The sequence below is a fragment of the Eptatretus burgeri genome, chromosome 12 (assembly GCF_056783735.1).
Source record: "Eptatretus burgeri isolate ZD-2024b chromosome 12, Ebu_testis_v1, whole genome shotgun sequence".
Lineage (NCBI taxonomy): Eukaryota > Metazoa > Chordata > Myxini > Myxiniformes > Myxinidae > Eptatretus > Eptatretus burgeri.
Window position 1 is genome coordinate 58,862,417 of NC_140972.1, and position 24,450 is coordinate 58,886,866.

The 24,450-nt window shown below is 41.6% G+C and overlaps 1 protein-coding gene and 1 pseudogene across 7 annotated transcripts in view; both read left to right on the top strand.

Annotated features, from left to right (window-relative positions):
• LOC147015702 (fibroblast growth factor receptor 2-like) overlaps window positions 1-24,450 on the top strand; it is a 131,672-nt gene that overhangs the window by 88,187 nt on the left and 19,035 nt on the right. For 4 of the 7 annotated variants that reach the window (XM_085848112.1, XM_085848113.1, XM_085848107.1 and 1 more), the window contains exons 10-14: window positions 18,491-18,614; window positions 18,752-18,942; window positions 21,543-21,687; window positions 23,747-23,955; window positions 24,070-24,215. In XM_085848112.1, the coding sequence (XP_085704238.1) occupies window positions 18,491-18,614; window positions 18,752-18,942; window positions 21,543-21,687; window positions 23,747-23,955; window positions 24,070-24,215 (815 nt within the window). Of the gene's footprint in view, window positions 1-18,490; window positions 18,615-18,751; window positions 18,943-20,309; window positions 20,449-21,542; window positions 21,688-23,746; window positions 23,956-24,069; window positions 24,216-24,450 lie in introns of all 7 variants that reach the window. The other 3 variants (XM_085848111.1, XM_085848109.1, XM_085848110.1) reach the window with 3 other exon arrangements.
• On the top strand, window positions 1,209-10,535 carry LOC147015703 (uncharacterized; annotated as a pseudogene).

Consider the following 24,450-nt stretch of genomic DNA (forward strand, 5'->3'; position numbering starts at 1 on the left):
TGTGTGTGTGTGTGTGTGTGTGTGTGTGTGTGTGTGTGTGTGTGTGTGTGTGTGTGTGTGTGTGTGTGTGTGTGTGTGTGTGTGTGTGTGTGTGTGTGTGTGTGTGTGTCAGCGTATGTGTGTGTCAGTGTGTCTACTGCATAACTCCAAAACTATGAAACCTAGCAGCCTGAAACTTTGCATGCATACAAAGGGAACTCCAAGGAAGTGCATGAGTGAAAATTGAGTGTTTGGGTTATTTATTTAAAACAACCCTTTTGAAGATAATTAACAGCCATATTTAATTATATCCTTTATCAGGCATATCTTTGGCTACCTTACCCTCTGGGGTCTTAATGTATATCCTGGGTTACCTTGCTGGGGTCTGAAGCCACCATGTTTTTTGGCCTGCTCAAACATGCCTTGACTTGGATCAGGCCACAATGATTTATTAACGATGAAGTTTTTTTTTTCACTTTCCTCACTCATATTACATCAAATGCCCTGTTCATCATTCTACAAATTGCTGGTTACATTGCAATGCTTATAAACACCCGGAGAGACGAGCGTTCGTTGCTTTATTTCATTTCTGCACATGCCATAACCTCGAGAATCTCTTAAACTGCAGAGAATTACAAAATTTAGGCCCCAGAGTTGAACTTAGCAGTAGTTCCGACTCCTAAAATAGTGTTCATTTGTCTAATTCGGAGATTGCTTGGGTGTCTCCAGGAGTTGTTTCATATGACAGATCATTTCTTGCCAAGCCAGCCGTTCCTTATCCACCATTTCATTGGAGTGCTTAAGACACTTGGCGAGCGCTCTACAATATTCGCATTGTGACTGAATGCTTTATATCATTCGACTTGAACAAAGGTCACGGCCACTCGCTGCATTGGCCACGTGTTGTTCTGCGGTGTAATAGGTGGTGGCTGGCTCACTGAAAATGCGAAATGATATTTTGCCCAACGTTCCCCCTTTTGTGCAATCTTCCATTATACAAGCCATCACTTCAGCACAGATAAATACAAATAAAAATTAAATGTTTCATTTTTTAAAAGTTTCTTCAACTGTTTTGTGGAGTGCTTTGTGAAGCAACTTGGTGCATGTTCTTCAAGCTTCAATCGTGATACCATGGTTTGACATTGGAGGTAGGAAAGCAAAATAAATTGCATGATCACAATGAGTTAAAAAATGTTTTCAGTTCTTCTAAAGTAATGAATCACCACATTATGGCAGGAAAGCCGAGAAGTACGTACGCTCTCTCTAAGTTATGTAGCCTGGGTTTGAATCCCAATCCAGCTACAAACTGTCATCCCAGTGTTTCACAGGTAGGGTGATTTCATTAATCTGCAGGTGCCGTCTCTTGGATTGACATTAATCTGGGTGTCACATCTGCTGGAATCCCTCTCCCCCTCCCCTCTCTCTTTCTCCCACACCTCCCCCAACCCTCCCCCTTCGAGGGGACTGGAGCATGTACGAATCAGATTCGGAGTTAGCCGACGAGCATGCATGTATGCAGGCAGACCTTTGGCAGGTAGATAGCGTGGGTTTTAAATGCTCCTGCCCCAGGTCTCTAAAGTATTAGTGTGTGTGTGTGTGTGTGTGTGTGTGTGTGTGTGTGTGTGTGTGTGTGTGTGTGTGTGTGTGTGTGTGTGTGTGTTTTGTTAATTGTATCCATTATGCGGGTTTCAGGCGTTGTTCCGAGAGGGTCATGACAGAATTGTCCGTCCGGTGGGCGACGTGCCGCGATTCGAGTGACGCGGCCGTCCGCACGCCGGCGGGTGCGAATTCGCAACAATATGTTTTAGAACTGTGTTATGCTCATGACTCGTGGAAAAAAAAATCACTGCAAAAACCGCAAATACGCGGAGAAATTTCCCACAAATGTAGGAGCATGTCGCAAATTATCAACCTCGAATACGCGGAACCCTCATATGTTGGGACTGTGAATGTCAGGGTCTGGGTTTGAAATACACAATCAGGGTCTGTCATATAGAATGATTTTTAAAAACCAGATGATTCAAACCAAGCAGCTTGGAGAGTTCACACCAAGTGGCGTAAGCACTCAAGCAAGCACACCAACGAAATGGTTGAAGCAACCACTGTGTCACCATGGATTACAACATCTGTTGATAAGGAACGGCTGGCTTAGCAAGCGATTAGCAATGTATACAGCAATTCGTGGGTTTGAAGCTCGATGGTACAGAAACGGTTACGACCTGTTTCAAGGCAATGCATTTATAGTTGGCTGAATCAAAATGGTGGCTGAAGACCCCTGCGAGGTGAAGTTGAGGTGATGAAGGTAAGCCGTTAATTATCTTCAAAAGGTGTGTTTAATTTTACCCAAATAGCCAGTTTTGATTCATGCACTCCCTTGGAGTTCCCTTCATGTGCATGCAAAGTTTTGGGCTGCTAGATTTCATGGTTTTGGAGTTATGGAGGAGACTAACTGACACACACACACACACATTTATTATGTGGATAATTATATATTTGACAGATGATCGGGTATCTTTTGTAAAGCAAAGGTGATGTCTCCCTGATGTTCATTTATTAATTTTTGGCAAAGTATTTTCAGAATATCATTATTAATGACATGAAGAAGTCAGATGCTGGATTCAGTTTGATGTATGACGAGACAACAAATGCGCAAAATTTGAAGCAGCTGAAAGTGAAAGTGCAATACTAGTTTGAGAATCGAGAACAAGTTCTGGACCATCATTTGAATATGAATCTCAAGGACCATGCAACTGGTGAAGACCAATTCAAGAAGATCAAGAAGATGAATATGAAATTTTATTCAAGAAGATGAATAAAACCTGCAGCTGAAGGACATCATAATGCTTGGAAGTGATGGACCCAATGCAATCACCACTGTATGGAGGATGATCAACAAACCTAAACTTGATGTGGGAGGCCCTGAGCTCCTTTACATAGGAACATGTACTCTACATATCTACATAGTACATAATGCATTCGCCAAAGGCTTAAGGCCCAGTCACACCTTGACGTTTGGTGTGACCCAGTCACACCTTGACGTATACGTTGGAATGGCAACGTATAAAAATGCATGTAAAACGTTGGCGTACGCTGAAGTTTTGAGGTTTTTTTAAGTTTTGGTCGTATTCATAACGTGTTGGTCGTATGCATAACGTATTAGTAACGGGCACAGAACGTTTCGTTGTGTTAAAGATAACGTATACCAACGAATCCTTAGCCTGTTGTCAGCGTTCACAACCTATGCCCAACGATAGTTTAACTTGGTCATAGTGCGCTGCACGTATCGCTGACAAACTCGTGGCGTTCTCTGTTAAAAACCTGCCGCTCGCCGATTTAAATCATAACCGCCTGAAAATTGGAAGTGTCAACATCGCAGTCACACCTTGACGATTTAGCCAGTGTATGCCGACCAATGAAAAATGTGTCTAAAACGCTGGGACACGTCGAATACGGTATGGGTAAGTTGTGTATACGTTAGGAGCACGATGAAAAACAATGAAGTGCGCTGGCATATTACGTGGTACGTCGTGAAATTTCAAGCATGCTGAAAATTTTATGATGTACTCGACGTATGGCTCACAAGTTCCGCATACGCTGGCATAAGTTCTCGGCACGCTCCGCAATCGTTTACACACGTCGGCCACACGTTACTTGTAAGTTACTCATAAGTCGAAACACGTCGAGGTAATGTTTAGCATACCCGAAACTTAATTTTTAACCTACTAGTAACGTGCTTTGAACCTATGAGTCGCGTGCTTTGAACCTATGTGTAACGTATCTCAAACGCACATTGGCGTATGTAGACGAATTTGATTGACGTCTTCCGGACGACCACAGAACTTACTGAACGTGTTTCTAACTTTCAGCTACCGTATAATGGCGTATTGGCAGCGTTTAGGGGAATTGGTATATACAAATGGGCTTCACAAGAGGAACCCGTCAGTTTTTCCAGACTCCATGTTGAGTAGATGTCAGTTGCAGTGGCAGTAGTAGTAGTAGTAGTAGTAGTAGTAGTAGTAGTAGTAGTAGTAGTTCGAGAGAATTTAGTGATGTCGATGTTAGTAGTAGTAGTTCGAGAGAATTTAGTGATGTCGATGTTAGTAGTAGTAGCAGTAGTAGTTCGGGAGAATTTAGTGATGTCGATGGTAGTAGTAGTAGCAGTAGTAGTAGTAGTTCGAGAGAATTTAGTCATGTCGATGTTGGTAGTAGTAGTAGTTCGAGAGAATTTAATGATGTCGATGTTATTAGTAGTAGTAGTTCAAGAGAATTTAGTAATGTCGATGTTGGTAGTAGTAGTAGTAGTAGTAGTAGTACTTTCAAGTAACGTGTTGCAAAGTGTGAACAACGTTCGTGTAGCATGCTTACAAAATGTCACTCATAGGTTAGAAATAAGTTTCGGGTATGCTAAACATTACCTCGATGTGTTTCGACTTATGAGTAACTTACAAGTAACGTGTGTCAATGATCGCATAACGTGCCTACAACTTATGGCCAACGTAGCGGAACGTGTGAGTCATACGCCGGCATAAGTCGTAAAATTTCAAGCATGAAAAAATTTGAGGAAAACCCCAAAGTTCAACGTTTAAACCCAGCATACTACCACTTATGGCTGTGTTTTTCAGCGTGGTCTTAACATATACAAAACGTACCCATAACGTATTCGACGTGTACCAGCGTTTTACACAAATTTTCCAAAAATCGGCAGAAGCTGGCTAAAACGTCAAGGTGTGACTGGGCCTTTTAGCAGAATATGCTACAAATGTTCCAGAATTTGTGGTTATTATCTTATATTGGTTCAAGGGATCCGCAGTAAGACCCGTTGACCTGCAAGAAGTACAGAGAAAATTGGGGGTGGCTGTAAAGAAGCCTTTGAAACATGTTGAATGTCAGTGGCTGTCACTGGAACTGGCTGTGGAGTGCATTCTTGAGATTTGGCAATCCCTCAAAGAGTACTTCTTGGTTTACCTGCCAAAACACCATCCATAGGATCTGTCGAAAGCCAGGTACAAGAGAAACAAGGTGAAACTAGAGCGGTCAGAAATCAAAGTTCAGCTGTATTTTGTGACTTTTCTTTACTCTCTGTTTGCTGAGTTCTTGACCATCCAGTCCGAACAACCACTCATTCTCATCCGAAAGGATAAGCTTTATGAATTACTCAGCAAGCTGATCAGGCAAGTGATGAAGTGATCCTCTGTTGATGCGGCAAATGACCTACAACTAACTGCTTGATGTTTCCCTTGTTGCTGACCAACTTGAGAGAATGTCTATCGGGATTGGTGGACACAGATAAACTTCGGTCAGATGAAAGCTTCGGACAAAGAAAGAGCTCTTTTGGGAATCCAAAAATTCCATCAGGCAGTTTTTCAACATCTACAAAAGAAGTTGCCAATGTCCAACAGAATTCTGAAATATGCAAGATGTTTGCTGGATGGTTGGTTGGATCCATCAAAAGTTTTTGGTGAGGGAGCTGAAAAGGGCCATTGGTAGTGATTGTGTTGCAGATGAGTAGAAAGTCTATCAGCTGGAAACCATACCAGGAGAGTGGTCTTAAAAAACGAAAGAAAACAGAGAAATCATCATGGAAAGGATTGGTGAGTATTGGGGGAAAGGTCTTCAGTCTGAAGGACTGCCTTGGCAAATGCATATATCCCATCTTGCAAAATATGGTGAAGTTGGTGTTTGTCTCTCTCACATGGAAATGGTGATGTGGAAAGGGCCTTCATCTTGAGTGAGAAAAGCATTACAAAGGACACAGTAATCCTTAATGAGGGCTCGATTAATGGTGTTCAAGCAACAACAGGCGGTATGAGAGTTTATGGCAACCATCCTGAAATGGTTCCAAATCACCAAAGGATTTCTGTCATTGGGACAGTCCCACACATGCACAACATACAAAGACTGGAGGAAAAATAAAAGAAGAGAAGAGAGGAAAGTAGTCATGAGAGGGATGAAAGAGAAAAAGTGCAAACTCTTGCCTAGGAGGAGGCAGAAATTTCAAAAAGAGTGAAGATTTAAAGAAGATCAAGGAGTCCCTTGCTCAAAAAGAATCGATTCAACATATGTTATAAGTGGTAAGCACCAGTCTTCTTGATCAAGCAAATATGAAACTGAAGAAAGCTTTGAGTGAGGGAGATTTTACAGAAATGGCTGTAGCTGAAACAATGCTCAAATATACACAGAAGAGAATGGAAGTGTCTCAGACAGTTGTCAAAAAACAGAGATCAGATGAAAGTGGAAAAGAAGAAGCTGTCCATGATCCAATCCATGGTTGCTGCCAAGCAAAAGAAGACAAACTGATAGTGACACTGGACTGGAATTCGAATTGGAATTTCTTATACGTTGGTTATGATTTAAGCAAATACTTTTATAAATGTGTATATTGTGATTGGAATAATTGTGTAAAGTCATCGATCTGGATATTATATCTTGTATATTCAGTGTATTTTATATTGTTGCGAATTCGCGCCCGCCGGCGTGCGAACGGCCACGTGACTCGAATCGCGGCACGTCGCCCACCGGACGGACAATTCTGTCGTGACCCTCTCGGACTAACGCCGGGAGCCAGTCACGGGTGGGCCTTTCGGCCTCACCACGATCGTGCCAATCGGCCACCCGTGTGGGATAGGGTTGTTCGCCAAACTCGACCTACCTAAGTACCCGCGCGGCTGGTAGACCGGGCGATCGCACCTCGCCGCAGGTCGACTCCGGACACGGGCCGCTTAAGCGATCCGTTCCGTGCTATCGGGATAACCGAGCGGTGTTATCGTCGGCCTCGACAGTTCCGATTAATTATCGGGCGTATTAAGCCCACTACCAACCCTTTACATGAAGCAAGATGGAGATTCAAACGAAGGAAAGGACGCAGCGAAACGGGGAACAATTCAACATGCAAGCACTTTATTTACATGACACACGGAGAGCACAAATATAGCAATTAAAACAATTATGCACAAAAAGCAAATGTAACAAAAGAAACAATGACGCAGAGATACTACCGAATAAGACTGACACACGGCAACACTTAACAGTTTTACTTCACCAGACTTGCGCCGACACACACACGTTTACACCAAACCCAAAAGAAATGGAAGTCGCGACTTCCCTGATCCCGTCGAGTCCTCCTTCTGCGACCGCAACTCCGAGCCCCTCCGGCATGCTCCGCGAGCTCGTGCCGCGTGTCGCTCGTGTGGTCCGCTCGAGTGTACGGACGGGGTTTTGGGGAAACGGACGAGGTTCGTTCGGCGATGTTTTCCGCGCTCGCGCACGGGTCAACAAAGCAAGGCAGGAACCACAAGCTTGCGACTCGAGCCAGAAGACGACCATGAAGACCAACCCTCGACTAACCACTCACTCCAACTCTCAACCAACCAACCCAACAACCAACGACCTCTTGACCAACCACTTCTCGACCAACGACTCTTGACCAACCAACCCAACAACCCTCAAGGTCCATCCTGTTCGCCTTTTGTAGCGCGGGGCTCCGCCCTTCGCTCCGCCCCGTTTTCAGCCCCGCCTCCCTTCGAGTTTCTTGGAGAAGCCTCTCGAAGGGGGCGTGACCTCTCGCTTTCCCTCCACCCCGCGCCGTGCGGGGGCCAGGGGGAGTCAGTCTTGGCGTGGAGCCAGGGAATTATTCCCCCAAAAAGAGGCCCCCACCCTTTCTCACCTTTGACCCCTGCATCGCTCCTCCTCCACACCGAGCGCGGAGAACCTCGACCGGAAAAACAGGTGGGAAAACCCCCGAGCATAGCCGTTGGTTTCTGTTTGTGCCCGGAGATGTAACCGCACAGGGCCTGCTGAATGGCGAGTGGCAAAGATGTGGTAGCGTTGATGGTGGAGGTGGCGTGGTTGTAGTGTGGTTGGCGCTGTGGTGGGGATGGCGTGGTTGTTGCGATGCTGTTTGTTTGAAATAAAAGATACAACAGAAAAAATGGCTAACTCAAAGCGTCACAGCCCGGATGGATCACATAAATTCCCTCTATACAACGGGTTTGGGCTAACTACACATGTACTTACAGAGATATCTCACCTACGGGACCTGAATGGTGGTTTGCGAATTACCACAACCACAACAATATCAATACATGAGAAGCAGGTAGCTGTAAGCATCAGCAACTGTGGAACCTGGTTATGTTTGGAATATTGATATGGAAAATCATTGTTTGAAGCCAAATTATACAAACAACTAAGTCACGTTAGAATGATGTTTCCTAATTGCATCTGGACTGTTGATTCGGATTGTGTTTGCATCATTTGTAGAAATGTTGACAAAAGTGATTTGAATTGCTTTCTGGGTTTACTTTTTGGACTTGATCAAGTCAAAAATGCTTTTTTTTATTTTTATTTTTAAATAGTTTGAGACATGTTTTCTGAAATTGTAGTGCTTTTTGGTCTGCGGAGAACCCATGAATGAGTGAATGTCATAGACAACCAGCATCTTGGTGTTATCAAGTATGTATACAACTCTCTGCATCTGATGTACCATTCCTATGTATTAAAAATTGGTTGGATAGGGTGGCCAGAGAGGAGGAAGAGGCCATTAAAAAAATGTAATTATTATGTCTCATTCGGAAATAAATCAAAAAATGCATTCCGTTAATCCTATTCTTCCATGTTAAAAATTCCTATAAAAGTCTTATTTTCTTTTTTTTCATCTCAAAATCCCTATTTTTCTTGTTTTTATTTCACCAAAGTTGGCCAGGCCCCCTGTTTTTACACTATCATTCAAATTCTGTAAAATTGCTACTTATTGTTTGTGATGTAACCAAGTTTGAATGTAAAACAGATATTCATCTCTTCCAAAGTCTTGCCTTGATGCATATTTTTGTTTTGCCTCATGCGCATATTTATGCCCATTTGTCGTGCCATCTCCGCTGCAAGCGGGGAGACCAGCGTTGCCCTGTCTGGCGGGATGTGTGCATGTTTCTAAGTGTGTCGGTAAAAACCGTACCTTTTCCAGAGTGTTTTAAATTTAAAAAAAAAGTGATTTAAACCTCAGTGTTTAGTTAAACTGTCTGGAGCATTCTTATTCAAGAATCTGGACACGTAGATCATTCCAGGATATTGGTCACTTTTGCAGAATTAATGATTACCAATTACAGCCAGTTTTGCACATATCACATTCTAAAATACCATTCATTATATTTAACTTTTTTCTACAAATTGGAAACTCTTTCATGAGTGAGGCAACAAGGGGGAAAATGGCAACACGCCAACAGCAGGGCAAATAAATTTTAACAAACCTCAATGAGGCCCACAAGAGAATATGACTTGGACAAAGACACAGCCAAAGACACCGAACGCAACACAAAGGCACTCTGTGAGATACAGAAATATATTCCATCAACAAATTAACACCACACATCCTGTGAAACAAGACAATTCTGGATCAGGTGTCCTCAGCTTTATAGACAGCCTCTCAGAGCACAAAATATGGCGTCTGGCCAGGAAAGAACCAGGAACTTTATTTATAATTCCAGCTTTGCTGACTTTTCATGTCTTCAAAATCTCTTGAAGATGTAAATTGGAGCATAAAATTAGAACCACTATATTGTACAAACATGCTGTACTCTCTTATTCTCAGTCTTTGCATTATCATGTAACAGGAAGATGGTTATGAAGGGAATTGCACACAAGCAATGTGCCAGAGCTGGGACTAAGAGCCTCAGGAGCTTTGTGGGTTATGGATGAAGCGTCACCTGAGTTTGTTATGCTCTATCCTGTTTGTTGCAAGATTGATTGAGTAGTACTTCCTTTCGTGCAAATCTTCCTTGGCTGTGCTTTTTCTTTCTTCTTTAAATATTTACATTGATTGAGAACACCTTGCTGCTCTGGTGATTCATCAAAATTTTCACTCATGGCCAAATGGATGCTTTAGTCCTGAGCAAGAATTGGTGTATGCCACACATTATAACTGAGCATATTGCAACTGGGTAAGTTCTCATTTTAAAATGTCGTTCTCCATCATATTTTATCGTTTTCTATAATGTATAGTACATTAATTTTTATTCAAGCAGCGTATGTATGTTAGCGATGTTGTGGGGTTCTATAAGTTGAATGTTTCTTGTGCATTCCCACTGGCTTGGGTGGTCTTGATGCGACTGGCCTGTCCCACATGGAATCTTGTCGAGGTCAAAAGGCCGAAATGGCAATGATGTTGTCGTTCGACTGATGACCCATTCGTTGAGGCATGATTGTTGTGTCGGCGTGACTTTATCTTGTGTGTACTTTTTTTTTTTATTCAAACATTCATGTAAGCATGATAACCCTCCTTCATGGCTGGTACATCATAAAAGTCAATTGTTTCACCAAGTCTAGCAAAGCCTTTTATATCTGAGATCGATCCCCAACAACCTTGGATTTAACTTACAAAGTGCCCTTCTGATGTCATGCCAGCCTTCAAATGGGGACTTAAAGCCAGCTGTCCCGGCTGCATTTTGGTTGTGGAAAATTAAAGTCCCAATGATATCTCGAGCAAAAAATGAATGTGCATGTTATCAAATCAAGTGAATGGTTAGTACCACATTGAATTAACAAATTAAGCAGGTATGGGTGGTGAATACAGCACAGAGTTGATGGGCTCAATGGTCTCTTCCAGTGCCTCAAAATTGTTTTATATATATATATATATATATATATATATATATATATATATATATATATATATATATATATATATGTTTATGTATATATTTATTTATATATGTATATACCGTTAGGTCGGGATTTATATCCTGCTATCGGTAACCATGTAATCCGGTACTACCTGCTCGTGGTCGGCGACAAAACCGGCTCCCCCACCAGGCTTACCTGGTGAGGTGGGTGAGTGGACACCCTGCTTGACTAAAAATAAGACCTGTCAAAGGGCGGTAAGACCCCATGTGTGGCAAAACTGGCCATCCACTGCAAACAAATTTTGCGGTATCTACTGGGTGCTGCGAAAAGGCTTTGTGGAGAGCCCAGACAGAGAGCGTTCGTGCAGCAGTTATTTGCACGATGGTCATCCACTGCAGCTGAAACGTTCCCTGGTTGTCTCGCTATGCTTGCCACCAGACAAGGGATTTCGAAGCCGAGTGAGTGTGGTAGGACGTGCGCAACCCTACACCACTTTAATCAATACACTGCACAGGAATTGGTTCTCTTTTTGCATGAATGTAATGCAACAAGAACACGGACGAAACGAAATTGATGTCTATTGAAACAGATGTCGAATTCAACCGGAAAAAGTCCTACGGCGATGGGGGTGTGGTGAAGCGTCAGGCAACGGATATTGTCCAAGTCGTAATCACAACCCTACACGTTGGCAGCCTGGGATATTGGTCGTTCTGCTTACCATGGAGCAATAAGGCAGTCTGGCAGCACCTCAGGCGACAGAGCAGCCCTATTTAAGGCCCTGTAACACCTTGACGATTTAGCCAGCGATTGCCGACATATGAAAAATTTGTCTAAAGCGCTGGCACTCATCGAATACGTTATGGGTAAGTTTTGTATACGTTAAGAGCAAGCTGGCATACGTCGTAGTATGCTGAGCTCGTCGACAAATTTTAACATGCTTGAAATTTTTCGACGTATGCCAGCGTATGACTCACACGCTCCGCATTCGCTGCCCATAAGTTGTAGGCACGTTACGCGATCATTGACACGTCGACACACGTTACTTGTAAGTTACTCATAAGTCGAAACACGTCGAGGTAATGTTTAGCGTCAGTGTTCCAGACTCCATGGTTTTTTTTTTTTGACACTTGATACAACGCCAACACAACGGTGATGTTGACACTTCAATTTCTAGGGCGGTTATAATATAATATTAATAGGCTGCCGCTCAACGATTTAAATCATAACCGCACTAGAAATCGAAGTGTCAACATCACCGTCATGCCGAAGAAAAAAACAAAAACAAAAAAAAAACATGGAGTCTGGAACACTGACGGGTTCCTCCTGTGTGAACCCCATTTTCATATACCAATTCTCCTAAATGCTGCCAATACGCCATTATACGGTCACTGTAAGTTAGTAACACGTTCAGTAAGTTTTGTGGTCGTCCAGAAGACGTCAAATACATCTACATACTTCAATATGCGTTGGAGATACGTTACACATAGGTTCAAAGCACGTTACTCATAGGTTAGAAATAAGTTTCGGGTACGCTAAAGATTAACTCGACGTGTTTCGACATATGAGTAACTTACAAGTAACGTGTGTCGACGTGTCAATGATCGCGTAACTTGCCTACAACTTATGGCCAGCGTATGCGGAACGTGTGAGTCATACGCTGGCATATGTCGAAAAATTTCAAGCATGCTGAAAATTTGTCGACGTACTCGGCGTACTACGACGTATGCCAGTGTGCTTCAGCATGCTTCAGCGTGCTCTTAACGTATACAAAACTTACCCATAACATATTCGACGTGTGCCAGCGTATTCGGCAAATTTTTCGGACGTCAGCATACGCTGGCTAAAACGTCAAGGTGTGACAGCGGCTTGACAGTTCGATGTCTAGTGCGGTTATGATTTGAATCGTCGAGCCGCAGCCTTTTAATAGGCTATGCCACGTGATTGTCGGCGATACGCTGCCACGCGCTATGCATAAGTTAGACTATCGTTGGGCATAGGTTGTGAACGCCGACAACACGCTCAGCATTCGTTGATACAAGTTATCTATATATTATTGAAACGTTCTGTATACATTACTAATACGTTATGCATACGTCCAACTCGTTATGAATACGTCCAAAACTGGAAAAAAACATCAATAGTTCAGCGTACGCCAGCGTTTTACATACATTTTGATACCTTGCCATACGCTGGCTAAAACATCAAGGTGTGACAGGGCCTTTAGGGAGGACACTGCTCTCCCCAATCCGGGGACAGGACTAGAAATGGTGTCCCAAAAATTGTTTGTTCCACTGAACCCGGTTAGCAAACTGCGGCTGACGGGTTATCTCTTATTGCGGTCGAAATACAAGGAAAATAAAAACTAAACGGAAAATTATGACTTTTGCAGCTTGGAATATTCGAACTCTCCAAAGCGAACAAACTGTGGAACGGAGAACTGCTATTATCGGAATGGAACTTGATAGATATGGTTTCAATATTGCAGCACTGAGTGAAACCCGACTTGCAGACACTGGTCAAATATGTGAAAATACATCCGGTTATACTTTTTACTGGAGCAGTTTGCCATCAACAGAAAAACGGATGTACGGGGTCGCTTTTGCTATAAGATCCACGATTGTGAAGAACCTGTCAAGCGTACCGAAAGCAATAAGTGAGCGGTTGCTGTCTGTCAGACTCCCAATCAGCAAAAACAGAAGTGCAACTATCATCAGTGCGTATGCCCCCACCATGACAAATGATGATGTCATGAAGGAAGCTTTTTATAATCAGCTCGATGAATTGCTGCGTCAAATCCCAAAGGATGACAAAATTGTCCTCCTTGGTGATTTCAATGCTCGGGTTGGAACAAACCACGCAGCATGGCCTGAAACACTTGGTCGGCACGGAATTGGCAAGCTAAATTCCAACGTTCTATTACTACTATCAAAATGTAAAGAATATGGGCTGACTATGTTTCAGCTACCTACAGCACACAAAACAACCTAGATGCATCCTCGAGCAAAACATTGGCACATGATCGACTATGCAATCGTACGAAGTCGTGATCGCAAAGATGTGACAATCACAAAAGTTATGCGTGATGCTGAGTGTCAGACCGATCATAAAATGATTCGAATGAAATTAAAGATGGTCATTCACCCAAAGATCAAAAAGTCCAGTTTTAAGGCAGTAAGAAAGTTGAATGTTTCGACTCTAAGGTCAGCAGAAACCCGACACCAGCTGGCCGAAAAAATTAATGGTGAGCTTACTGCAAACCCAATAGATCCAAATGGCACAGTGACCAACGAATGGAATATCCTGCGTGACATGGTCTACAACACATCCAAGATGATGCTCGGACTGAAAACCAGGAAACAACCTGACTGGTTCTCAGATAATTTGGTAATTATTCAGAGGATAATTGACAACAAAAACGAAGCATTTAGAGCATGGCTATCCAGAAACACACGATCATCGAAATTGAAACTCCAACTTTGTCAAAGGCGGCTGCAAAATGAAACGTGCAAGTTGAAAGACCAGTGGCTGTCCCGAAAAGCCCAGGAAATACAACAATTGGCGGATTGAAATGATTCAAAGAATTTCTATGATGCCATAAAAGAACTGTATGGCCCTTCTGCACATTTGTGGTGCCCCCCTGCTATCTGAAGACGGCAGAAAATTGTTAACCAACCAGGCAGAGATACTAGGTCGCTGGCAGCAACATTTTAACGAGCTCCTCAACAGACCATCGCATGTTGATCAGCGCAGCATAGACCAACTGCCTCAAAAACCTGTGATTCAGCATCTTGCGAATGAACCAACTGAACAAGAAATTCGTAAGGCTATCAATTTCTTATCAAACGGCAAGTCACCTGGTGAGGATGGGATTCCAGCTGAGATTTTCAAACATGGTGGCGAAGTTCTAATCACATGTCTGCACAGCCTCTATTGTCATATTTGGCGAGACGAAGAAGTGCCCCAACAACTGAAGGATGCTCTCATTGTTACTATTTTCAAACGGAAGGGCAGCCGTTCAGAATGTGGAAATCATAGAGGAATTTCCCTCCTAAGTTCATGCTCCAAAATACTAACTAAAATTATTCAGATGCGTCTCGTAAATTCAATTCTAGACGAAAATGTTTCGGAGTCGCAGTGTGGTTTTCGAGGTTACCGTGGTACCAAGGATATGGTGTTCTCAGCTCGCCAACTTCAGGAGAAGTGCATCGAGCAGAATATTGGGTTATATGCGGTTTTTGTTGACCGAACTAAAGCTTTCGATACAGTCTTACGTGTTGCGCTATGGCAATTTCTTCTCAAAATTGGCTGCCCACAGAAATTTGTAAGAGTGCTACAACAGCTACATGATGGAATGCAAGCTAGAGTGTGTGCTGATGGTAAGTTCTCCGAGGCGTTCAATATCAGCAACGGGGTGAAGCAAGGATGTGTTGTGGCGTCTATCTAATTTGTACTGTTCTTTGCAACCATGCTCAAGGAAACCTTGAAAACAAATGACAACGGTGTTCACATAAAATTTAGAACGGATGGTGGCATTTTCAATCTGCGTCGACTCCGGGCTAAAGCCAAAACCATTGACCTGCTTGTTTGAGATCTCCTGTTTGCCGATGATTGCGGATTATTTTCCCATACCGAGGAGGGCTTACAATCACTCATGAATGCTTTTGCAGTCGCATCTTCTAATTTCAGTCTAACAATCAGCACAAAGAAAACGGAAGTCATGTATCAACCACCCCCAGGTGGTACACATCACTCGCCCACGATCCTTGTCAATGGAGAAGAGTTGAAGACTACCAAAACTTTCCCTTATCTCGGAAGTATCTTGTCTGATGATGGACAGCTTGATCATGAAATTGTCAGCAGAATCTCCAAAGCCAGCTCTTCTTTTGGCAGGCTCAGAGAACGGGTTTGGAATAGCCATGACATTAAACTTGCAACAAAAATAGCAGTCTATTGGGCAGTAGTTGTTAGCACACTGCTATATGGAGCGGAGACGTGGACGGTATACAGTAGACACATCCGACAGCTTGAAGATTTTCAGCAAAGATGCTTGAGAAACATCCTGAAAACAAATTGGGAAGAAAAAGTTTCGAATATCGAAATTTTGGCAAAAACAAAGTGCTGTAGCATTGAAAGCATCATCCGAAAGCGTCACCTGCAATGGTCTGGTCATTTAGTCAGAGTGAATGACTTGCGTTTACCCAAGTCAATCTTTTATGGTGAGCTAAGAAATGCGTCCAGAAAGTTGGGTAAACAAAGGAAACGTTTCAAGGACATGTTGGCCGATACAATGAGGAAGTGTGATATCCCTGAGTCATCATGGGAAGAATTTGCCAAGAATCGTTCGCAGTGGAGGGGAAGAGTACACACCGGGGCGCAAAGGTTTGAGAAAGTTCGGGAGCATGAGATTGTGCAAAAGCGACTGCGGCGGAAGGATCCATCCAAGGCAGTGGAAACTGGTTTCCGTTGTGGTGTATGCGACCGACCTTGTGCAAACAAAGCTGGTCTCACTGCCCACAGTCGCGTCCATCGGCAATTGAACCAATCGACATAGTTGAAAATGACACGTCATCCATCATATATGTATGTATATATGTATGTATGTATATATATATATATATATATATATGTATGTATATATATATATATATATATATATATATATATATATGTATGTATGTATGTATATATATATATATATATATATATATATATATATATATATATATATATGTATGTATATATGTATATATGTATATATGTATATATGTGTATATATATGTGTATATATATATGTATGTATATGTATATATATATGTATATATGTGTATATATATATATATGTATGTATATGTATATATGTGTATATATATATATGTATGTATATGTATATATATATATATGTATATATATATATATATATATATATATATATATATATATATATATATATATATATATATATATAAATATATATATATATATTTAGATATATATATGTATATATATATGTATATATATATGTATGTATATATATATATATATATATATATATATATATATATATATATATATATATGTATGTATATATATATATATATATATATATATATATATATATATATATATGTATGTATATATATATGTATATATATATAAAATATATATCCATAAATATGTATATCTATATTAATATTTCGGCACGCCCCTTTTTTGTTCCACCATCAGATTTTTGTTACTGCATGAAATGAAACAAGCTTTGACATATATAGTAATGATATTATTGTCTTCCTTAAGAGGCCCCTCAAAATTCGTTTTGATGATTATGGTAGTTAAACAGTTCATGTTCTCCATTTTCAAAATGGGAGGAATTATTGCACAAAAAAGAAATAAAAATGTTTCCCATTTTTTAGAGGACCACTAAAATGAGTTCGGCTCATAGAATCACGCTCCATTTGGGGAGAAAACATTTGAGTTCATACCTGACTAATTTGCACTTTCCATGTGCCGTAGTTTCTTCACAAAACCATCACTTTCTGACCAGCTAAAATCTACAAGATATGAATATGTAGACGAAACTGATCCGGCCTTTTGGATCACTTTAAAGTAGGGTGCCCTGTAATTTTAATGCGCTCTATGGATCCTCCGGAACTCACGAATGGTACACGTTGTGTAGTCACTAAACTACATGGTAATGTCATCGAAGTGGAAAACCTGAATGATAATCAATGCATAAAAATGATATAATATATTGTTTAAAATACATTCATGCTATCTGTCTTTTAGCCTATGTTGCCAGTGATGCCCGTCGAAGACGGGCACCTTTACTAGTATATATATGTATGTATATATATATATATATATATATATATATATATATATATATATATATATATATATATATATATATATATATATATATATGTATGTATATACACGCTCCCCAGAGAGAAGAATGATTTGGTAAAAGTTACTTCAAATAATCCAAACTTACGGGAAATATATTTTAAAATTTCAATCGGACAGTTGGGAGTCTCGGAGGGGGAGGGGGGTCGAGGCGGGGGTGTCTCGCCCTCACCTGGTAGGGAAATTTTGTAATCCAATTTGAATTGAAGATCGGTACTTTCATTGTGTGAAATGATCCAAGGTAACCATTTCAACCGAGCATCGGTACTTACATTGTGTAATATGAACCAAGGTATCAATATGAACTGAGGATGTTCTGCAATATCTTTGCTGTTAAGAAATATGATATTAAAAAAAAATTGAGCTCTTTCAACCCTCGCAAAAATAAAAGGCTTCCTTTTGGGTTTTTTTCTATCATGGTATTTTCACCACAGGCTTCCAGCTTGTCCTCTATAATGTTAAAGTTCTTGTTTTGGGGGGAATTGTTTCTTGTTATCTTGTCTCATACTGGGTAATGTGGCTTTTTATTATTTTCTTTGTTGTGTTCAAATAAATCTGGTTTGTGAACCAGATGAAAAAAAAGACTTGTTCCCAGAAATATTTTAAATTTGTTTTGATTTTGGTGTTTCCAACATCTTTGTTGAGTTTAGCCTGTGTGATGTTCCCATCGGAGCACTCACCTTACATTGCTAATACTCAGGTTTGAATGATCTTTGTTGCAAATTTCAGAATATTAGATGATCCCTTATATCTGATTGTCGTTATCCTGCAGTTATTACATGTCCAAGCTCCTCTATAAGCTCCAGACATGAGAGAAAAGTAAAACATTTTGACCATGGAATCACAGTACCTTTTCATCTGTCAACACTATTATTGGCAGGCATACATAAACACATAGGCTTGTGGTTGGATTAACAGTACCATAACAGTCATTCATCAACTTGCAAGCACTCTTGTCCAGGCCGCACATTTTCTTATCCTTGTGTGCTCTCCTCAGCTACGCAACCAGCACTGGAGCTTGGTGATGGAGGGTGTGGTGCTCTCCGATGAGGGCAACTACACTTGCGTTGTGGAGAACCAGTATGGGTCCATCCGTCATACGTACCAGCTGGATGTTGTTGGTGGGTTTTGGGAAGGGCTTAGCAACATGGCATTTGGGAGACTAGAATCGGTAGGAGATAAACATTTCAAACTGATGTGGAAGAAAGAATACCAAAATTTATATTGATGCACAGATATGGAATCTCTTTCCTTGCAGAACGCTCTCAGCACCGACCCATCCTGCAAGCAGGCCTGCCAGCCAATCAGACCGTGGTTGTGGGTTCTAATGTGGAGTTCCACTGCAAAGTTTACAGTGATGCACAGCCACACATCCAGTGGTTAAAACACTTGGAGGTGAACGGGAGTCTGTACAGCCCTGACGGACTTCCTTATGTGCAGGTTCTTCAGGTGAGGCAAGTTGGCGATTGCCATCTTCACATAATCCACCCCCCCCCTTCCACCCAAGTTCCCTGCTCTTGCTCCCCCCAGCTCCATTCTGCCTCCATTCCCCCCAGACATCCTTCAAACTACATCCGTTTAGTCTGTGGCCATTTGCCCTTTTCCAAATAGGGTTTAAAAAAACACCAAGGCACTTGGCATGCATCCACGTTAGCCGCACCATGTCTGAGGAAAACCTTATTTGCTGCTTGCTGTCATTTTTGTCCAGGAATGCCATGGTTGGTACAGCAATCGCCTGTTTATTTGTTTTGACACAATATTGCGGCAAATATAGCTTATTTTGATGAATTGCAATGGCCTATTGATCAACAAGCATCTTGAAATACCTGAATCTGTGATCGAATTGTATCATTCTTCTCTATAAAAACAAAGCATCAAAGCAAAACTCAGCAGCACTTGTTCTGGAATACATATATTTTCTAAAACGACATGTGCATCTGCTGTTGAGTCTCACAGTAGGCGAACCCATTCATGTGTGTGTGAAATGCGCACACACCTACAACTTGGGGTGTGTTAACCCCAGCAGGCCAACAGGAACTACGTAATGACCGTTTGGACTTTTCCTGCTGCCAAAGGAAACAAATGATTGTTTATTATGGTGTGTTTAACTTAGGGGTTCAGACTGTTTACATTACAATTTGGTGTGTTTCCTTGAAGTTTCTTGCACTAGACTGAACCCTATGTAGATAGTTGTAGTTTTGGAGTTTATTGAATATCATACATCATATATATATATATATATATATATATATATATATATATATATATATATATATATATATATATATATATATATATATATATATTTTGATATTTTTTATATATATGTATGAAATACAAAGATGTTTATTTCTATCCTTATGTCGACAGACCGTGGTGCTGTGTGCTACTAAATCTTTCAATCCACCCTGAGTTCAGGACGTGTGGCCTAGAATGTAGTCTTTCCTGGATTACCTGGGAGCCACTTGTTTTGGAGGAGATTTATAACATTTGTATGTAGTACACAAGTGCCCAGCTAGCCTTTGAGGTGATGAAGAAGAAGAATGGAAGAAGAACGAAAATGGTAATGGTTGTGGTAGTGATTTTTTTGGTTGTGGTGGTGAAATGGTAAAAATGGTAATGGTTATGGTGGTGATTTCTATGCCAGATTTTTTTTTCTAAATGTTACTTTTTTTGAAACGGATAGAAAATTGCTTTCATAAGAGTAACCATTGTAAGCTAAAACTGGAAGTCACATCAAATCAAGATGGTGGCACGGCTTGGCTTGGGAGTGGCATGCAAGCTTTGATCACAGCTTGCTCCTCGATGTGTTCCAGCGCTCAGGCGTGCACAGTCCCAGCATGCAAGTTCTGCATCTTTCCAATGTGACGGCGGCCGACGTCGGCGAGTATGTTTGTAAGGTGTCCAATTACATAGGCCAGGCCAATCAGTCAGCTTGGCTGGCCGTCTTACCAGGTAAATCGCCTCCGCTGCCTAAGACGCCTTTTTGAAAGCAAGGCCGATCGGACACAACACGCTTGCCATGGTGGCGGGACTTGATAGGTGAAGACAAGCAAGTGTTTAAGCCTCATCCTTGATATAGGATTGCAACATAATTGGTCATAGAAATTATGAACAGCCTCATGGGTTTGCCATCGTATTCTTGTACAGTGTTGCTGTTTGATGTGTCTGCCACTTTGTTAATTAGTGATCCCTATGTCAGGATTTAATGTTGTCTTGTAAAGCATTTCTGTTGTCTTTGATTTTGTTTCCCATTTTTGTAGTGTTTCTCATTCCTTTTGTCTTTCCTTTATTTTGTGCATGTCTACGAAAGCCATGCCTCTAGATATAAAAGCATCTTTATGCATTTGATGCAGATGATCAGCTCTTGCTGGTTTTGGAATTGGATGAATTATTTTGTGTGACGCACTTTCACCCGACATATTTAAAACCATCTGGCCTGAACTGTGATAAAACTCAAAACTTCAGTCCAAAGTATGACTGCAGTTGACATGTCAGATCTTTGGTGACTTGTTTAAACCCCAAGATGCCTCTTCATCACAAGAAATTCTCTGCTAGTCGAGTAGATCTTGAGTCTGAGAATATAACAAAAGTAAAGTTGAATAAAACGTCTGACATGTTTGTGCAACGTCTGGCTAAAGTATAAAGGAACTTGTTCCTTTCTTGCTGTGTTGCTGGTTTGTGATTATGCAATCAAAGCCAGCACAGCTTTCAATCGTCACTGTGACCCACACATCATTCACTGTTTGTATCCCTGATGGCAATTCCCTGAGGTCGTTTTTTATCTTTCTATGCCATTATACCATGCCACTGAGCTGTTGGCATGTTGGGTTTCTTCTGTTCTTAACAGCTTTTGGGAGCTTTCCTTCCTGGACAGTTCTGGTATGTTTCTGTTCATCCTTTTGCAGGGTGGTGGATCATCTTTCTCCTTATCTTACTCATAAGCCTTAAATCTTGCTCGCCCGCTGTTTTCATCCCCTCACTGCGCAGACCATCTCTGTCCTTATGTCCTTTTGATGGCCACACCTGTCCCCCTGTGCCCTGCACAGACTGCCGGCGTCAACACCACAGACAGGGACATAGAGGTTCTGTATCTACCCAACGTCAGTTTTGCTGACGCTGGCGAGTATACCTGCTTGGCGGGTAACTTCATTGGGATATCGCATCACTCTGCTTGGCTCACTGTGCTTCCAGGTAGAATGGGCATTTTGGTGGGAGGGTCTTTTGGTGTGCTGCTTTCTTCAGTGTACACAGTCTTGCTGTTTGCCAGATGCTTGCCATATGCCACTATCGCTTAAGAAGTATACACCATGAGAATGATCTTGAAAATGGCTTGATCTGCTGAAATTTCAAATTCCTGATGTAATCTTCAATGTGTTTGTGAATCGATGACTGCTTTAACACCCTTAAAGGAAATGCAGAATTAATATATTTATATTACAGAACTTATTATAAACAATCAAATTGTTTATCAGCAATTTGGGGTCTTTCTCATGCTGGCGATGTTGGCATAGCAGTCGGACATGCGATCTTTGTCTTTTAATTTCTTTTATTTGATGCTCTGTTACTGGCATTAGACTGCTTTGCAAAAATTCCTTGAATTAAATTTGCGGTTTAGATGGACCATTTGCAAAATCCGATAAACTTTTGACCAACTAATCTCAAGCTCATTTTACTGCCCCGATCCCAGTTACTCTTCAAATATACGCGTTCCATTATTTGACCGTTCTTCACATATGCCTAAACCACACGGACATTCGCGTGACGATAATTCGATGCAATACATCCTGTTTTTATTCTCAGTTGCATCATATGTCTTCAATTTGTCGAATGTTTGTTTTTGCTATTAGTTTTCCTGTGACGTGCGAGTCATTTTGATAATGGAAACTTTGCAAAGCAGTTGCTTGGAGCTGCACGCTGGCGTAGCAGAGGTGCTACATTACTTGTAGCACCTCTGGCTACAGACCTCACCTGCCAATGACAGCATCATTGGCCACTCTGACATGTTTGGTCAGAGCTTGCTGTTATCATTCTTGCGTTTATCTTTCAGTTATCGTGTGAACTCCACCGGACTCTTATGAGCCACAGTTTGTGATTTGTGAGTCAAGACAGTCCGAGCGTGGTCGTCAAAATCATTATCGTTATTCAAAAGGCCAAATTGCAGCTTTAGCAGCAGAATCTTTTGCTTTGGCAACGCAGCCCAGCCTTGTGGGCTGAGATGGGCAATCAAATGAAATTGGGTCATAATGCTTCTTTGCGAGGTTATGAAACCTGTGATTGTAGCGTCGGTGGGTTTCCTGGTTGCCTTTCGTAAACAAAGCCTCAAACATCCATCAAGCTGCTGACAAACCACTCCAAAACAGATTCCAAACTATAACCTGCGTTTTTGTACTTCAATAGAGGAGTAAAACTCACAGAAATGGCCATTTTTTTGTGTGTTATCTGAGAGCTTGTGCTTGTTTTGTATGATTTTGGTTCGTGATGTTTATACTTGCGGAGGAAAAAGTTTTACGAGAAGCTTTTCCGCTCACACAGGTATAAACTCGAACGAAGCTTGCTTCTTTTGTTTCCTTGCTGCAGTTGGCAATTTCATTTATAGCCTCCATGTCATGTCACCTCTTGATGCACTCTTAACTTAGCTCTTTGTTTTATTTTCCCGTGTTCCTCTTGCCTGCATTGCTTTGCTTGTGGATTTCAGATGTAAACCTAACCACTTGTGCACACAATTGCTTTCATTTTCATTCCACCTGTAAATATTGATGACATTGCACCTACATCCTGCTTATTGTTTCTCATATCATTTGATCCTCTGTATGGCTTCTTGCACCTCTGACATATAAAGACGCAGCCTGTTTACTTTCCTCTATACCCGTATTCCGATGCTCATCGATGCGCTTTGTTGAGTCTCGGTGCAAAGCTGCACGGAAACAGGTGCAGCAGAGGGAAGCTAATTAAGGGAATCAAAGTGTGGAAGTTTTGCCTGATTCACCTCGATTGCAACAGTAATCTTCAGTCTATTTTGGGAAAAAGACATGGAGACCTGAACATTCAAATCCTTGCCACAACGTACTTTTGATGGGATTCAAAATTCCTATGATTACAAAATTGCATCGTGGTTTTATTATGACCTTTCTGTATCCCTCGAGTATATATTGCAATGATTTAGTTGCTTCGAGGCTCAACAATGCCAAGTAAAGAAGGTATGGAATAAAGAACATACAGTATGGAAGCTGACGGTGCGACACGGCCTTAGCAGAGCTGCCAGAGGTGCCTTCTCCTCTGATCTCACCGGACCACATAGAAATCGTCATTTACTGCACAGGGGGTTTGCTCCTCCTCTTCATGGTCTTTGTGGTGGTGTTGTGCAAAATGCGCATGCCACCACAATCCAAGTCTGCCAGGGGGCCCTTCAACGAGCCACACCTCTGCAAGCTTTCCAAGAATATTCCACTGAAGCGTCAGGTGCGAGCGTCTTTGTATTTCTCACTGTTTCCTTGTGTGCTGTACACCTCGACCAACAATCTATGTAATAAAAGACTTCAATACAATATGATGAGACTTGTCCATTACTTGCAGGTCTCTGTTGAATCCAATGGTTCAGTGTCATCCAGTGTTCCGCTTATGATGCGGGGACGCTTCTCCTCTGCCGAGTGTCCGACGCTGGCTGACGTATCTGAGTATGAGTTGCCAGAAGACCCCCAATGGGAGTTTCCACGTGACCGGTGGGTTTCCACATCACACACTGCACACCAAACCTTGTGTCTCTGAGTAGTTGGGGATTATTATTAGGAGTCATATTATCAGTGAAGAACCCATCCTCATGAAGAGGTTAATTCCCCCAGAATTAGACGCAATAATCCTTTCAGAATTCACATATCATAGTATGATTTGTAATAACCAACCCCACTGGGAGCGGTGCTTCATAAGCGGCTACTTCACAATACACATTTCCAGAGA